This window comes from Bison bison, unplaced genomic scaffold, assembly GCF_000754665.1.
Source record: "Bison bison bison isolate TAMUID 2011002044 unplaced genomic scaffold, Bison_UMD1.0 scf7180017864100, whole genome shotgun sequence".
NCBI lineage: Eukaryota > Metazoa > Chordata > Mammalia > Artiodactyla > Bovidae > Bison > Bison bison.
This window is the reverse complement of record NW_011494672.1, coordinates 784,092-802,759: the sequence shown is the minus strand read 5'-3', so window position 1 is coordinate 802,759 and position 18,668 is coordinate 784,092. Positions and strand designations below refer to the sequence as shown.

The window sequence follows — 18,668 nt, the reverse complement described above, 5'->3', positions numbered from 1 at the left end:
GAACAACATATGGGAAAAAACTCCCAAAGAGAAATAACCATACATTTCTACTTTCTTTCTACTTTTATCCCAAACAGTAAACAAGAGTATTTCAAGTTATCCTCATATAAATAAAACAGCAACAGAAATAACCACCCTGATTATAGTCTCCAGCTTAAAAAGGACTGAAGACAACACAAAGAAAGATACTACTGTCTGGGACTGAGTCAGCCAGAAAACTTGAACAGAAACAAGTAACACTTTCAGGTAATTCAAGGTCTTTCTGAACAAGAAAAACAGCTAGACAACACCACATAAACTGAAAAGCAACACGGAATCAGATACAGCATTGTGGTCTGTTAATTCTTTTCCAGAGTCTTAAACCAGCTCATTCTCTGCACAGTATATCATCAGCTTAACTCATTTCACAGAAAGCAGGATCCAAGACAGAGAAAAACCAAACTAACCTAGAGGTCAGGAAAGTCAGACTATTCCCGCTACCAAATTTTCCTAGCTTTTCTCTTAAGCTGACACCTCACGTGACACCCAGTGGCACAGACCTCTATCAGGAAAGCCTTAAAAATCTAAATATCAAAGCTCAATAACAGGAAAAAAGTTTGGGAGAAGCAATTAGGAAATGCTTTTCACCTATTTCTGACTCTTAGTCTAATCCATGCTCTAACTCCATTAATATTCTTTGTACTCAAAGTTCAGAAGAAAGTGAAATTCAAACATAATTACTGTTCTTTATAAATCACATCATTTGTAATAGTTTAAGTGACATGATTTTCAAATATTAATTTACAGTAAAGAACAGTGGTTAATTTTTTAGTTCAAATTCTCAAAATAATCAAAATACAAAAGATGAGAAAAGCATAGAATTGAAAGCAACAGTTAAATGTTGAAAAAAAAAAAAAGTAAAAATATTCAAATGATTAGTGAGCTATTACCTAAGATGTAAAAATTGATCTTGCTTGTTTTGACACTTCCTCAAATCAAATAATTTTAATGTGATTATATATCAGTTATAAATGCAAACTCTACCCAAAAATAATTTTTTAAAGATCCAAGTTAGAAAATGAGTTACACCAAAGCAGGTAAATATTTAAATAGATCTTAAATACTGAACTACTATTTTATAAATTCACTCTCAAAGCAGAAAGATGGGATATGAATAGGAGTAAATGGACTAGCAGCAATTTAATTGCTTGTATTTGAAGATCTTTTAAAATTTTTATTTAATTTCATCTTAATATGGTAATTAAGTATTGGCAAGCATTTTCAAAGCTACTAAGTTAGAGTAAAATAACCCTGGCAGATTTATGAACTCTTTTCTAATACTTCTGGATACTCTAAATATACAGTAAGTTCAGAGGTTCCTGGAATATTATGGCTTTTACTTGAATTTGTATTATGTTAACAACTATAAACCTCTCCAAGACATAAAGGGGTCAAGAGCAGAATCCTGAGAAATACATGATTCAAAAGGACATACGCACCTCAATGTTCACTGCAGCACTGTTTACAATAGCCAGGGCATGTGAGCAATGTAAATGTCCAGCAACAGAGGAATGGATAAAGAAGATGTAGTACAATGGGATGTTGCTCAGCCATTAAAAAGAATGAAATAATGCCATTTGCAACAACATGGATGGACCAGGAGCGTCATACTGACATTTAGAAATGACTTCGTTCACACGCACTGGGGTTCATATATCCTTTTGGATCACATTTATATAAATGAACTTACTTACAAAACAGAAATCAGACCCACAGAACAAGCTTATGCTTGCCAGGGCAAAGGATAGGGGGAAGGGACAGTTAGGAAGTTTAAGATGGACATGTACACACTGCTGTATTTTAAAAAATGGATAACCAACAAAGACCTATTGTATAGCTCAGGGAACTCTGCTCAATTTCCTATGGCAGCCTGGATAAGGGAGGAACTTGGGGGAGAATGGAAACATGTATATGTATGACTGAATTCCTTCACAGTTCACCTGAAACTATCACAACAGAGGATGAGATGGCTGGATGGCATCACCGACTCGATGGACCTGAGTCTCAGTGAACTCCGGGAGTTGGTGATGGACAGGGAGGCCTGGCGTGCTGCAATTCATGGGGTCGCAAAGAGTCGGACACGACTGAGCGACTGGTCTGATCTGATACTCCAATACAAAATAAAAAGTTTAAAATAAAAACGAATAGACTCCTGATTTTTACTACAGTAACTGCTAAATCATGAAAGTTCACTATTACAGTCAGATACCAAAAAACCACTGCAGAAAACAAACAGTACATAATAGTAAGATAGCAAAAACTATCTCTAGATAACATTTCTCTAGGCAATAAAGTGAAAGTGAAAGTCGCTTAGTTGTGTCCGATTCTTTGTGACCCCATAGGCTATACAGTCCATGGAATTCTCCAGGCCAGAATACTAGAATGGGTAGCAGTTCCTTTCTCCAGGGGATCTTCCCAACCCAGGGATCAAACCCAGGCCTCCCACATTGCAGGCAGATTCTTTACCAGCTAAGCCACCAGGTACCACCAAAATACAAATTTGTTCCATATCTAAAGTAATTTTTAATTCATAGGTGTGAATTATTAAAATAATAAACATGCATGACTAAGTTTCTCTCCACCCTATAATGACCTTCCATTTTATGCCTAATGCTAATTTTTAGGAATATTCTTTGCAATATATAAATGCAAAGTACTATAAAATATCATCAACAAACTATTGTTGAAAATGTGTTAATATTTACATTCAAGTATGTGTATAGAGCTGACTTTATCCTCTCAACTACCACTATTTAGAAAAGGAACAGAAACAGCCCTTTCCCACCTTCTCTACTACTCTGTTTAAACTATCTTTTATCACTGTGTATAAATACAGTATGTTCAACGAACTGTCAGTTTGTTTTCTGTTTTTTTTCATTTGTCCCCCAGTCTGGAGACAACTGGTTTACCTGCTGGCTCTCTTCATTTAGTTAATGGGAAACTGGGATCAACCCAGTCAATCTTAAAGGAAAATCAACCCTGAATATTCATTGGAAGGACTGATGCTGAAGCTGAAGCTCCAATATTTTGGCCACCTGATGTGAAAAGCCGACTCACTGGAAAAGACCCTGATGCTGGGAAAGATTGAGGGCAGGAGGAGAAGGAGACGACAGAGGATGAGATGGTTGGATGGCATCACCGACTCAACAGACATGAGTTTGAGCAAACTCTGAGAAACACAGAAGGACAGGGAAGCCTGGTGTGCTGCGGTCCCTGGGGTCACAGAGTCAGACACGACTGAACGACTGAACAACACCTGGGAATGTGATACAGCACACAGGTCTGTTATTAGGTGGGGACCCATGCCAAGTGACTTGGAGATGGACAGTATCACCATCTGTGGGCATAACTTAGGCTGCTGGAGGGGCCCTGAGAAAAGGAATAATTCAACACACTCTGAGAATAAAATAGGGCTATGTTTTATAGTAAATTTTAGTCACAACACAGTGATCTTTTATCTACACAAACTCACTTAAAAGGAGCTTACTTTTTTTTCTTCTAATTTTTAATTTTATCAAATTTTAGTCTAAATCAGGGGTTGGCAAACTTTTCCATAAAGGGCTAGATAGTAGATATTTTTGGATTTGCAGCCCACACAGTCTCTGTTACAACTATTCAACTCTCTACTTATAACACCAACGAAGTCATAGACCACATGTAAATGAAAGAACATAGGTGTGTTCCAATAAAACTTTATTAATAAAACTGGCAGAGGGTTGATTTGGCCCTCAGCCAATAGTTTGCTTTGCTAATCCCTGGGCTAAATTATCTTAGGAAATGTAAATTTTTTTAATTCCAAATTAAAAAGGAACAACAACAGAAACACAGGTCCTTGTTATTTAAAGAGCACCAAATTCAAGTAGTTATGCCAGAACAATTTCTTCTAGGCTTTATTGCCTGTATAAACTAGAAAACTTCAGAATAATCTAATAGTAGCTGTCTAAATAAAAATAAATGTTTCTTAAAGTCAGTTTTGGTCAAGATTAAATGAAAAACTAATACTGGGCATTTTTGCATGTAAAAGAGAAATAAAATAGATTGACTGATAGTCATAATACAAGCTAAGTGAGTCATACAGACAGATGGAGCAATGCATCTGTGAAAGAAAAATACACACAAAAAAGATTATCTATCATCCAAGCCCTAGCTCCTCCTCATCCTTAAGCAGTTACCTCTCCAACACCAAAAGCAATAAATTAGGGTAGTATGATTCTTTTTACAATGGAGTCACCGATTACTAATATCTCAGAAGCTTTCAGAATAAACTTCTTTGGGATAGACTGAAGCAATTATATCGGGTTGGTCAAAGAATGTGTCTTACAGAAAACCCTGATAAACTCTTTGGACAACCCAATACATTTTTGCTGGTGGTGCCAGCAATACACTAGAACTCTCAACAGTTCCGTGCAACATGGACAACAGAAAAGATACTGTATACACTCCCATCTTCTCAGGCCTAGGCTTTGAATAAGAAACCTTACACATGACTTGTAATTGACAAACACTGGATTCCAAAGCAGGAAGAACATCCACTCTAGGCAGGCAAACACTAATGTCTTTACAATGTGAGATAACTCCAGATGACAACCACTACTAAATTAGTTTAATCTCTTAAATTACTAATGTAGAGACAGCTGGTGTACTTCAACCTGTTCTTGTACTCCTGTAAACAGCCACTGAAATTCAACGACCTGTGAATCTACTTGATAGAAGCAGAAGACTGGCCCCCGCCCCAAAAAATCCCTGACAGAACAATAATTCAAAGCACAAATCCAAATCCTCTGAGATTCCAAATTTAACAAATGTGTATTGACAAATTAGGTGCAATGCTGGGGAAACAATGTGAGTGAGTCCTCGCAACGACTGCACTCCTTCCTAAGGAGAGACTTAAGCAACTGATCACCACAGAGTATGGTACTAAGACAGCAGGAGTATGTGTACCCTCAGCTCAAATGTGACACAACAGGCAACTCACAAAGAATACAAACAGTCAATACAGCAAACCATTATCTGCCTACTGGATCAGTATATATAAGAAGAATAATAACCATCATCTGTTGGGGGTTTGGGGAAATGGCCACTCGAGTTATGCTGTTACTGGGTAACATTTATGTAGGACACTTTGAAAAGATGGTTGCTTAAAACTGTATTTTTGACCTAAAAATTCCACTGGTTTTGGTGAATGGGGAGACTATAGTTTCACTACAGTCAAAAGAAATATATAAGGAATAAATTCACCTTCAGGAAAAATGGTGAGTTGAGTCTGATAAGATAAATTCCTGATACCCACAAGATATTCAGGGAGAAACGTCTAGTAAACAGCTGGACATATAACTAGCATTTACTCAGGATATATGCTACTCTTATACACATCATAATTTCACTTAATCCCTCCAAAATTCAAAGGGGTATGTACCCAGGGGCAGGATCAGGATTCAATCAGAGCTCTTAACCCAAAGTTCTTAATCAATATGCTATTCAGCCTCAATGTGTTTGGCACCTGGCAGAAAGATCCAAGGAAGAAATACAGATTTGAAAAAAAAAAAAAAAAAATTTTTTTTTTTTTTTTTTTTTTTTTTTTACTATTTATTCATCAGAAATTTATTGAGGACCTAATGTGGGACATAGGAATAAGTTAGATAAAGTTACATTTTCTATCCACAGGGAACCATAACGGAGACAGACATGAAAACAAAAAATTACAATATGGCATCATGGTACTAACAGCAACAGTTAAGAGAAATAATACTAACCCCAGAAGGAGAGGACTGTCAATTGTGCATTGGAGTAAGAGTCATCAAGAAAAGGTCTAAGAAAGGAAGATAATGCCTGACCATTATTTTGAATAATGAGTTAAAAAAAAAAGAGAGAGAGAAGAAAAGAAATCTCCCAAGAGGACAGTGGAAGCAGGAAAGGAAGGAAGGTCACTCCAGAAAAAGGCAGTAGCGTAAATGGTCACGCCACAGCCCAACACAACATAGTCAGTTCAAAGAAATGCACACACGCCACCAAACCCACTACCAGTGCCCTTCAACCATTCCGATCGCTACTCCCCACTCCTGGTTTTCTAGATGCTGAATAGGATAAAGGAAATAAAGTCTCTGACTCTATTAATCGACACTCTAGAATTGATGCTTTTGAACTGAGGTGTTGGAGAAGACTCTTGAGAGTCCCTTGGACTGCAAGGAGATCAAACCAGTTCATCCTAAAGGAAATCAACCCTAAATATTCACTGGAAGGACTGATGCTGAAACTTAAGCTCCAATACTTTGGCCACCTGATGCAAAGAACTGACTCACTGGAAAAGACCCTGATGCTGGGAAAGATTGAAGGCAAGAGGAGAAGGGGACAACAGAGGATGAGATGGTTGGATGGCATCACCAACTCGATGGACATGAGTTTGAGCAAGCTTCGGGAGTTGCAGATGGACAGGGAAGGCTGGTGTGCCGCAGTCCATAGCGTTGCAAAGAGTCGGACACGACTGAGCAACTGAACTGAACTGACTTAAGTCTCATTAGCCAAGGAGAAGATGTACTCTTCCAACATCCCCTCCTAACAGAGAGCTGAAGAGGGGCAGGACAACCTGCCCAGCCCACCAGAAGAAGCAAGTGACAAGGTGACTACCACATTGGAAACAGCTCCCCATAGCATTGCTAGCAACTGCCTCAACCAAGCTTTTCCTTTTCTTGATGGAATTTGTTACGACCTGAAGTTACAATGTCTAGTCACACTTTTCTTTGTTTAGTGCCTGTCTCCCTTGTTAGAATATAATCTCCAAGAGGCCGGAGGCCTTACGTGTTTTATTCACCACTGTATCTTCAACAGTGCCTGGCACAAGAAAGATACTCTGCAAATGTTTACTGAATGAATAGTTTTATCTTATCCAACATGTAACAGATTAACTTTAAAAACTAAATCAACATTTTCACTTTCAGAAGATACTCAGAAATTTATTTAATATTTATGAATAGCTTCTCTAAACCCACTAATTTTTTTTCACTGTAGCAAATGTTTCAAACAAAGTATGCGTCCAAAATGAAAACCTAAACTCTGCTCTATTCACACTCATATTTTATTATAGTCTCTCTGTACCAAAAGGAAACAAGTTGGCAATTATGGATAAAGTACTACAAATTGATGCTCTGTTTCAATGAAATGTGCTTAAGGGAATAATGAAGAAGTCCAAGTCTTTGATAGATATAAAACATATCTAAGGTAAAAAGAAAAAAAGTGACCAATGTTATTAGAAAACAAGTAATGCATGGTATCTACAAAAGGGTCACCAATCCTTGGTGAGTCAGTCGGTAAAGAATCCATCTACATTGCTGGAGACTGCCTACAATGCAAGAGATGCAGCTCGATCCCTGGATCAGGAAGATCCCCTAGAGAAGGAAATGACAATCCACTCCAGGGAAATATAACTTGCTAGGGAAATCCCATGGACAGAGGAGCGTAGGAGGCTACAGTCCATGGGGTCACAAAAGAGCTGGACACGAATGAGCAACTAAACCACCAAACGTGATAACCAATCCAGAGATCAGGCCTTGCCAAAACTGCATGTTATATAAAAGGCCTGGAAAGGCAGTATCTTGGAATCTGTTTCGCCACTGGCCATTTCACTTTAAAGTTCCTTTGAGCCACCGATCACTATTTTCAGAATCCTTGACAGGTTTCAGGCTCCTTGTGTCACAAATGGAATGGCTCTTCGCCATCCTTTTAAGCTTCATGATGATGGCGGGAACTAGTGCCACGAGCTTAGTGGTGCCATTATTAGCCTAATTAAAGGTTTTGACACAAATAGCAGATCAGGACTCAAGAAGCAACTTCACATGTCCAAATATTGTGGGGAAAAAAAAATTTACTGTTCCTATGAATCTATTTCAAGGCTAATAAAAGTTCAAATAAGACCTAAACGTTGCCTTGTCAAATCCATTTCTCAACATAAATACCATGTAAAATCACACAATGAATCCACTCAAACCCTTTTTAAATGGAGTTAGAAAAAGAAGCATTTAAACTACTCTAGGGATACATTTATTTTCCTCGCCTAAGTGTTAACACAAATAAATGGAGGAATTACATGTAACCCCTAAAAGTAGATAGGCAGAAATTACCAACCACGCTATGACTTTTTAACTAAGCATTTTATTTAATCACACCTGCATAAAAGGACAATTTAAAGGGTATAATTTTAATTTGAGATATAAAATACTGTTCCTAATTAAAGCAAACTTTATCCAGGGCTGTATACTCAAACAGATGTTTTGGTTTGGGGAATGTATGGGTGGGGATTTTTTCTTTGGTGGGTGCTGTTTTCTTCAGAGTTGTCGCTAGAAGTCACTAAACACTTTAACCAATACCACCATTTCTAAAAAATATTTTGCTCCACATATCTGGCAACTTTTGCAAAGTCTGTTTATAAACTATGTCCTTTCAGTGTACAAACAACATTAAACCAAGAAAATGTTCATATACTCATAGGCCAAAGACAATATAATGAATGGACTAAATAGTAAGATTCTTTTTGGTTTGTATTACCTCTCATTGGTAGTTCCACATCCCAGAACTGCCATGCTCTTTCCTGGATTCTATCAGAGTCTGATCAATGAGATCTATTTCTCTGATAAGCAGTCTTTAGAAAGAATAAATCAGACTTAGTCAAAGACAGAATTTTTATAACTCAAGATGTAACGGCCAGTTTGATGTAATTTGCATTATCATGTTTTCACTATCGTGAATTTAAAAGGTACAATCCATTTAGAAAATGAATCCCTTTGCTCAACCATTCAAGTTTAAAACAAAGCCAACACTTCTTCACATAGAAACATAAAGGTGGCAAGATACAAGGTCTCAACTTATCAAAGAAAAATGAAATGCCCATAAGACCAACAGGAAATGTATCTCAAACACTTAATAGTTAAGGTTCATAATGAAGTTTAATCAAGTGAAATTAACAGCACCACTTATGAAAAATGAAAAGCAGAAAACAAAAAGCTTTGTACCAAAAGTCAAAGATTCAAATACCCTCGAGTTGTTTTCACCAGTCACTAATAGTCTAGTCTGCCAAATACTGGGCCAAATGGGTAATGTTGTGGAACTGCCTATAACAGCCTCTCATTCCAACTTCACTCATGAATCAGGAGAAAACGATTTAAATGCCAACTCCGCTTTTAGGCTCCGTATAATTCAACTACCTCTAAAAGCACCCCATTTCTTACTATATCTCACAAGGGCTAAGCAAAAACAAGAGAGCAGTATCATTCAGTTGCCCACCAGCCAAATATAAATAGCCTCTGTTAACATTTTGAGGTACTGAAATGGTCACCTGCTAAAGCTTTTCCTTCAGACATTCTCTTTTATTCTCCCTCTCTTCCTTCTCTTTACCTCCCTCCTAAACATTTCAGCACTGAGTTGTCCAGATAACCATCATACCCTCACCCCAAGAAAACACCTCTCGGAAGGAGGGAGTACACTGGCAGTCTTGAACACGAGCCTTCAGCTCTCTGGGGAAGACCCCGCACACGCCCTGCTCCTGCACACGTGGGTCCTGCCCGCCTCTGCTGGCCTCACGGAAGCCGCTTCCAGCGTGTTCGTGTCACCCACACAACACCACTTACTGTGCCGGGCATGTGGCTTCTCTCGTTCTTCCCGTTCTGAGAGCTGCCGTTCTTGAGTTTCTTTTTCTTTTTGGCTGTTTCTTTGTGCTCTTTCTGTTTGTTTTGTACTTCGATGAGAACAGAAATAAAGCTGTTCTTCACTTCTTTCTCAAACTCCAGTTCGTCTCGCAGGGCCAGCTGCTGCACCAGCTCTTCTGAGTACTCCTTGATGGCCGTCTCAATTTCCTCCAGCAGCTCATTTAATTCAGATACTGACAGCCTTTTCACCCCTGTGACCGAAAAGCAAAGCAGAGCGGACACGAAGACCAAAATGTTTCAAGGCAGCACAGCAAAGTGTTTCTTGCCAAAGAGCAAAAACATCATATTCTGAGCAATTAAACGGTCTGTGGTGGTCTCAGACTCCTGGTGGGCAGGTCTGAGTAGAGGGAGGTGGGGAAAGTTACTTCTCAAATGGCTGAGAAGAAAAGTATAACAAAATTTTTTACTTGTCTAAAATCAATGGTTCCATGAACAGTACTTCAGTCAAGACTTAATAAGCTTGTGCAAGGAAAAGAACACGAAAGCAGAGAGAGAGTACAGGAAATCACTGTACTGAAAAGAAATCACAGGCCATTGAGCAGGGTTCTGGGGTGCTTCTGAAGAGACAAAAAGTCCAACTGAAAGAATTAAGCTAAATACATTCTTAAACATACATGCCCCAGTGTGTGAATCTTACTGAGAATTGGGAAGATGAAGGGCAGACGATTTCCTGAAGACCCTTTTCAGGTTTTTCTCAGCACTTCCCTTTATTCTCAGGAAATAGTAGAGAAATAGGACATTGTTGAAGCCCTACCCCCCAGCACCTCAGAATATGACTGTATTTGGAGACTGCATTTTGAAAGAGATAATGAAGTTAAAATTAAGCCATTAGGGTTGGCCCTAATCCAATGTGACTGATGCCCTTAAAAATGAGAAGATGAGGACACAGATACACCACAGGAAAGTCCACATGAGGACAGAGGAAGAGGCCTCAGAAGAAATCAGATCTGCTAACACCTCAGTCTCAGACTTCTAGCCTCCAGAACTAGCAAGAAGCAAATTTCTGTGGTTTAAGCCACCCAGCCTGTGGTATTTTGCTACAGCAGCCCAAGCGGACAAATACAGGATTCAAAGGTAAATATGACACAGTCCCTAAGCAAAGATAAACAAATGCCCTGAGTACCACCGGAGGGGAGTGAGGAGGGCAAGAGTATGCAACCCAGCCTGTGAGGACCAGAGGTTCCTGAAGGTGGTCACACTCTATGGCTGAGGTACACGAAAGCACAGACAGCACCAACGTAAGTAAGGTTTCTTACTCTCTTCATAACTGCTTGTGCTAGACCTCTTCAGAGTTTGAATTTCCTGGGAAAGCATTGAAAGCCGATCTGACTGGGTAGGCGTTTCATCGTCTTCTGGGTCTGGTGATTCCTGCATCATTTCTTCAATTTCTTCAATCACCTTCCAAAATATACAAACCACTGTTAGTCAAACACACACAGGTAAAACGGTCCATCTGTAACACGATGCTCAACTGCAGCAACCAGAGTAGAAGTCCCCTAATTCTATATTAACCAGCAGTGCGCAGGAGTCGGTTGTCTGAATAATCAAAGGTTTGTAAGAGTACACCAGGTTTATCAAAAAAAAAATTACAATAAACTAAACACAAAAGTAAACAGCACATGATTTGAGACGCTCATCACATATCAGTTGGCCCTATCAGATCTTGGAATCTCTGAGTTGCTGCTAAGAATACATGCATAGGACTTCCCTGGTGGTTCTGTGGTTAAGAATCCACCTGCCAATGCAGGGGACATGTGTTCAATCCCTGGTCTGAGAAGATCCCATATGATGAGGGGCAACAAAGCCCATGCACCACCACTACTGAGCCTGAGCTCCAGAGTCTGATCCACAATGAGAGAAGTTAACACAACGAGAAGCCCGAGCGCCACAACTTGAGAGTAACCCCCACTCGCCGCAGCTAGAGAAGGTCAGCACACAGCAAGGAAGACCCAGAGCAGCCGTGAATAAATAAATATTAAACACACACACACGCATAATCTACTTGAGACGTGCCAGAACTGGATCACAGTTACAGTTAAAGCAAGTGACAGAGAATTTACCGTATGCCACATTCAAGTACTCAATCTAAAGCTATTTAATAAAATTGACACAAAATTTACAAAATACAACAGTGTGAAAACCTTTACACATAAAGCAAGAAATTTTTGCTTTGGCAGGAAAGTTTTCCTTTAACAACAGAAAAAGAATTTCATATATTAATTCAAGGGGAGATAGAGGGATATCTAGGGACTTCTCTGATGGTCTAATGGTTAGGACTCCATGCTTCCACTGCAAGGGGCAAGGGTTTGATCCCTGGTGGAGGAGCTAAGATCCTGCATGCCACGTGGCCAAAACAAATGTTTGCCAATATAAAAGAAAAAAAACAAACTTATGGTTACCAAGGGGAAGGGGAGGTAGGATAAATTGGTAGTATGGAATTAACAGATGCACACTATCATATATATAAACAAGATAAAGATTCACTGTACAGCACAGGGAACTACATTCAATATATTATTATATATTATAATATATATACACTATAATAGGTTATAACAAATCTAAACAATAAAGATATATACATACATTATGTATAAACAAATCTGTTGTTACAAATCTGTTTATACTTTGCTGTATATCTAAAACTAGCACAATATTGTAAATCAACTAGACTTCAATAAAAATAAATTTCAAAAAAAATAGACCTAAGAGTTTTAAAAAAACTATTAGGGAAAAAATACAATATGAAGCAAGTTTAACCTTTTAGGACGAAGGAAAAATAGAAGCAAACCTGAAGGAGTGGGGATTACACTAATTTAGTAAGAAGAGTTTCCAAAATAGGCATTTTTAAACACAAAAACAAGACACTGAAAGAGGCAAAGAATCTGTTTCTGTCCGTCAAAAGCAGGGATAGCTCGGTTTTCAGGCACAGAACCGAGAAGGCGACGCACTCTGGGGGTCACACCTCTCCCCAGAGTATCAGGGTCTTCCTGCACTCAGTCGTCTAACTTACTATCCTGCTTTTTAAGCACTCTCTTCAAGCCTAGGATGATCCAACCACAAATATGATGGAGCATCAAGATGACACATTTTTAACGTACCCCTATCATACGTCTCTTTACTGACCTCATCTTTCCAACCTAAAAATACAGAATTCAGTTTCAGTAGCCGTGGAACATGATTTCAGGAAGAAGTTCATGCACCACAGTTTGACAATACAGCAGAAGTGGGAAGAGTATTCAGAAAATGAGAAAGCTGATTCAACAGGTTTTAAATGAATACAGGGTTGACATTATTAGAGCATTCCACAGGAATAATGCTCACTTCTTTCCTGGGTATACAATAAGGACTTCTAGTAAGGTGCTAATGACTTCTTCATAGGTTTTAGAGAAACTAGGTAATTTCTGCACAGATATAGTTTTCCCATGTCTGCTCAAATATAAAGAAAGAGGAAAAATTATAGTATTTTTTCTGATTCCAGTGGAAGCAACAGCCTTCTTTTAAAGTAACCTGCTATACTGTTTTAACAGTGCTTATCTTGGAAAACTGCATATATTGGAAGATGTTCCCAACAAACATAATCCATCTGCTTCGGATTACATATACTTTCTTCTTTCCTCAGAAGCTGTTAAGCCTCTATTACCAGAAAACACAGGGAAAAGTCAGTTCCAACAACCCGTCACTTAATGGCCACACTAAGAAATGGCTTTGCAGCCGAGGTTCCCTTTCCTTGATGGAGGGGACTGTCCTTTGTACCTGGTCTGCAGTGAAGAGGGGCTCGTCGTTAACGCAGGAGACGATGATTGAATGCATATCCAGCTGTTCTCTCAGCTCCTCATCATCTGAGGTATCAAAGAGCAAGCTGTCACTCATCTAAAGACAAAAACGAGCCACTGTTAAAAGAAGGGCCTCTGATCACAACAAAGTCAAAGTGTCTGGGTCCAGAGGGCTGCCAAGGGAGCATCTGTTGAGAGGTTCAAAAGGCAGAGCTCGTTACAGTTACTCTGTACCAGGCAGTATGCGAGGTACATTGCACAGCCACCTCGGACAGAAAGGAGAGGAATGCAGAATAAACATGCAATTGCTAGGGGGCTGCACACATTCCCTTTTGCCCAAACGGACATATACTTCGTTGCTTATTTCATGGGGAAGAGGGTCCAGGAAGTACGAAAACATCTGATATTCTACAGCAATTTGTAGGGAATTATAGCAAACGGGGGTGGGGGGACAGACAGGGTTAGCAGCAAATGTTATTTAATTAATGATCTAATAGGAAGATCGGTATATGTCAAAATTCCACAGAAAACAAAGTGTGTTACTTGCAGGCTAACTTCTAATACAGTGAAAGATAAGCAATCAAATTCTTGGCAGAAGGGAACTGTCTACAAGGGTTATACTTAGCCCTTTCAGCAGAACCCTCTCTTCTTCCAAAAAAGTTTCCAGCTTCCAAAAATATCTTTAACTCTATCCTGGAGATTTTCCCTTTGCCTCACTACCATTTTTCTCCCCACTCTATGCCCCAGGATACTGACCTTTATGGACTACATCAAAGGATACCCTTGGCTTTCGATTCCCTAGTGGCCTAACACACTAGCAGATACTAGGAGGAGCTGGAAGGTGGGGCAGGGGTCGGGGGAGAAGTCTGGGCATGTATTCCGCTGTCTGTCCCCACCAGACTCCAAAGGCTGCGGCACCTGTCGAGCTGATCTCACCTGCATGGCTACTCTCCACAGGTCCGGGTAGCTTGTTCCCCTCCTGACCTCTCTTCATGCCTAAGGTTCATGCTAAAGGGCTGCTTGCTGTCGGCATCCCCAGGGTATCTGACCATATCTAGCTCATTCGGTGTCCTCTACCCTCCCACACCAATTATCAACAGTCCCTATAATAATGGCCTCGAGTTTACTAACTGTAAAGGCCAAACGTGGAAAACCCAGCAGCTTAAAATGGACAAGCGATCATCTATCTATCATGAATCCATCATGACATGACCATTCAGACGATGAATAAAACTGAAATTAGAACTCTATTTGTCAGAAGCAGTGGAAACTGAGTTCTCAGAGAACAGATGGGCAAGGAATTATGTAAGAGGCAATCGTGTATTTTTTATTTTATTATTTATTTTTGGCTACCCTGGGTCTTCATGGCTGCACACGGGCTTTCTCTAGTTGCAGCGAGCAGGGACTACTCTCTAGCTGTGGTGGGCGGGCTTCTCATTGCAGTGGCTTCTCATTGCGTCACAGAGCACAAGCTCTAGAGAGAGGGCTCCCACAGTTGTGGAGAATGGGCTCAGCTGGTCCACAGCGTGTGGAATCTTCCCAGACCAGGGATCAAACCTGTGGCCACTGCATTGGCAGGCAGATTCTTAACCACTGGACCACCAGGGAAGTCCACAGTCATGTATTTCTAACAGATAGTATATAATTTAAAACGATAGTATTTTACTTGGGAAAATTATTTTTATATATATATACACACACATAAGTATAGACATATGCATATATATATAATTGTATATATATGTGTATATATATATAAATATATTATCTATATAAAATTGAAGACACAATTGGATGGATGTAGGTCTCTACTACCTTGATAGTTTCTCACAGGTCTCACATTTAATGGTCAACACACACCACAGAGTAAAAAGAAACCTGCAGGTGAGAAATACAAGGGAAAAAAACACCAGTGTGCTGCCTCTCATCACATTAGGCTGGGGAAGGAGCCACAGCGGCCCTCCCGCTCTGTCTGCCACCACATACAGCAAGGACATGCTGCACTGCAGTGATGACACCCTCGTTGGCTTTCTCACTGAACCATCAGGCTGGGAAGTTCTCGAACAATTTACCTCTCATGTAACCTTTCTCAGAAAGCTACTCCAGAACGTGCTCCATTAAGAGCAGGAGGAAAACCAAAAAGGAAGCAGACACTGGATCTAACCCAAGAAAGAGGTGAAGGGGATTCTTGTAACGACAGTGAAGTAAAGATCCCAGAATGATGGCTATAGAGCTAAACTAGACAGTAACCGATTCAGATTAGAATTGTTACTACAGAAGGAAACAAGAAAAACACAGGAGAAAGAAAAGAGAGACTGAGAGGTTGCCCAGTGTGTTTCATTTACTAAAGTGAGCTTTATGGCTCTGCTGCTGCTGCTGCTAAGTCGCTTCAGTCGTGTCCGATTCTGTGCGACCCCACAGACAGCAGCCCACCAGGCTCCTCTGTCCCTGGGATTCTCCAGGCAAGAACACTGGAGTGGGTTGCCATTTCCTTCTCCAATGCATGAAAGTGAAAAGTGAAAGTGAAGTTGCTCAGTCATGTCCAACTCTTAGCGACCCCATGAACTGGAGCCTACCAGGCTCCTCCGTCCATGGGATTTTCCAGGCAAGAGTACTGGAGTGGGGTGCCATTGCCTTCTCCATGAATTAGTGAGCTAATGATAACCTAAATTAACCACAAAAAGGCAATTATTATGACCCGAAGGAAAAAAATTACAAGAGGAAACGCCATCATAAAATGTACTTAAATGTGAACTTTAAATAGTCAATACAAATGATGAAGATGCAACGCAATATTTTGACATAATTATATTGAGAAGATGAGGGAAAACCAAAGTTTTTGTGAGGATTATGGGTGGAGGGAGGGACGACTCTGAGACTGCTAAACCCTCATCCTCTGGGTTGAAAGTCAATGGATAAAGTCTAAAGTTGAAGAATAAAATTAAGTAACATGACAGGAGAATGCTATCTGCTAGAAGAAACAGTTGAAGTAGCTGAAAGTGGCTGCTACCGGTAAGTGGAAATCAAGGATAAGGTAAGTAGGGGAGAGACTGCTTTTTCATGTTAAGTTCTGTAGCTTTAGTTTACTTTTTTAAACTAAGTTATCCTGTTAATAAGAAAGGAGAAAGGTCAAGAGATCTGGCTCTTGATGAGAGAGGATGTTTAATTTCAAGATTGTAGAAGGAGAGATGAAACGGGCCACATAAGGATGTACGATGATGCAGAATAAACCTAAGAATTACATTCACTGATCCTAAAGTTTCAACACTCTCCTCCCCTCAAATCACAGTTCTGTGCTGTAACTCGAGAACCATAGTTCTGTCTTATTTTTTCCCCTTAAGAGACAATAGAAAGTTTTTAAATTAGTCCTAAAGAACACATTATTATCTTCTATTTCTACTCTTGAATATACAAAGATGCATTAAATAAAGTCCCTGTTTCTAAAGAAACACGCATGGTAGGAGGAAGAATATGGCTCAGGAGATATTCCTAAGGCAAAACAATTTAGAAGCATTCTATCACATAAGCAGGATCAAGAACGGCACTGGATTTAGAACAGGTTTGCAGCTACTGCCAAAATACATGAGTGATACCAATAAGCCATTAGAATAAATTTCCATGACAACAGAAATAATAATCCCAGACCATCTTTCCAGAGAGGGAGCCAAGCCCATTCCCCACAGAGATGGCATATGCTAAGGGCTGGAATCCCTTTCAGGCTTTGAAAACTAACCTTGGCTGTCATGGGCCTCATTCTTCACGCTCCCGTTAGGCATCGATGTGCCTTCTCTTTGCCAAGCATTCCCATCACTCCTCTCTGTGCCACGTTTAGATACAGAGCCGTGGTTCTGTTTCCCTGTACGAAACAGAAGCTGCCTCAAATGGAAAAAATGTGCCCCTGTAAGAATTTGGAACATACCAGTTGCCTTCCTCTAGAAAAGACCTATCACATTTAGAAGTGTCCCATCTTGAACATCAATTTAAAAAAAAATTAAAAACTGAAATCTAGGGAGCTGTAGTTTCCTGTTTGTCTCATCCTAATGCAAAAGAAATCTCTTTCCCCTTTGTCAAAAAAAAAATTCATACAGACTCTGTTTTACAGTTGAAATAATCTAAAGAATGGCTTCAAAAGATAAATTTTGCATAACTCAGTAATGGAAATAATAGAGCACACAGTTGGCAACTTCCCAGGTTACAAACATTAATTACATGCTACCTAATAGAATAACATGGTTGCTTCCTACATAGTTCCTTGCTGTGCATTTGTTCTTCAGGAAATTAATATGTGCTACTCATTCCCAAGAACTAGACTTCTCATCTTAGTTGTATTCATCACCTGCATAATCATATGAAGATAGATGTTAAGACTTCCCTGGTGGTACAATGGTTAAGAATCCGATTGCCAATGCAGAAGACACAGGTTCAATCCTTGGTCAGGGATGATCCGACATGCCATGGGGCAACTAAGCTGTCAGCAACAAAGACCCAGTGCAGACAAAAAGTAATACAATTAATTTTTAAAAAAGATACTCAGATGTGAGATGATCATTTGTCCATTTTAACCTGCTGAGTTCTCCAGGTGAGCTTTTACAATGAGCATGAGTACTAAACTCCAGGTCACTACTAATCACTATCTTTGCTTATACCATTGCTCTGGTATTGAAAACAGTCAAAAGGCAGATAAAGGGAGTGACATCCCAAGAGGTAACCAAAGAACAATATTCAGTAAAACTGGATTAGAGTGTCCTGTTCATGTGACTAAAGTACTTCTCTTTGAAACTATGAAAAGATCTCCTCTACCATTTTTTATTATGTCAAACAAAGTACTCATTGCCTGGCTATTGTGGATTCAGCACTATGTTAAGTAACATAGAAAACAGTTTTAAAAACTTTCCACCATGGTCTCTGACCCTATAGTCTTACTGATGAGATTATTCGTTTGTTCACTCAACAAACACTTGTCTTAGTTCTCACCATGTGCCAGGCACTGTGATAGCTACTGAGAAGACACATGCAAAGATATCGACCAGGAAGTTACAATCTAATGACAGATCCACAAACATAATTAAGAGACACCAATGATGATTTAAGACACAGATCAAGTGCTGTGAGGACCAGCACCCAGGAGACTTGGGGGTCAAACTCTGTGGGACATGTA

At 39.6% G+C, this 18,668-nt stretch overlaps 1 protein-coding gene across 1 annotated transcript in view; it reads right to left on the bottom strand.

Moving 5' to 3' along the window:
* The window catches only part of FEZ2 (fasciculation and elongation protein zeta 2 (zygin II)), a 48,890-nt gene that overhangs the window by 20,149 nt on the left and 10,073 nt on the right, over positions 1 to 18,668 (bottom strand). The window contains exons 4-6 of the mRNA XM_010838622.1: positions 13,491 to 13,607; positions 10,991 to 11,132; positions 9,657 to 9,925 (exon numbers count right to left, since the gene is read on the bottom strand). Of these exons, the coding sequence (XP_010836924.1) occupies positions 9,657 to 9,925; positions 10,991 to 11,132; positions 13,491 to 13,607 (528 nt within the window). The remainder of the gene's footprint in view (positions 1 to 9,656; positions 9,926 to 10,990; positions 11,133 to 13,490; positions 13,608 to 18,668) is intronic.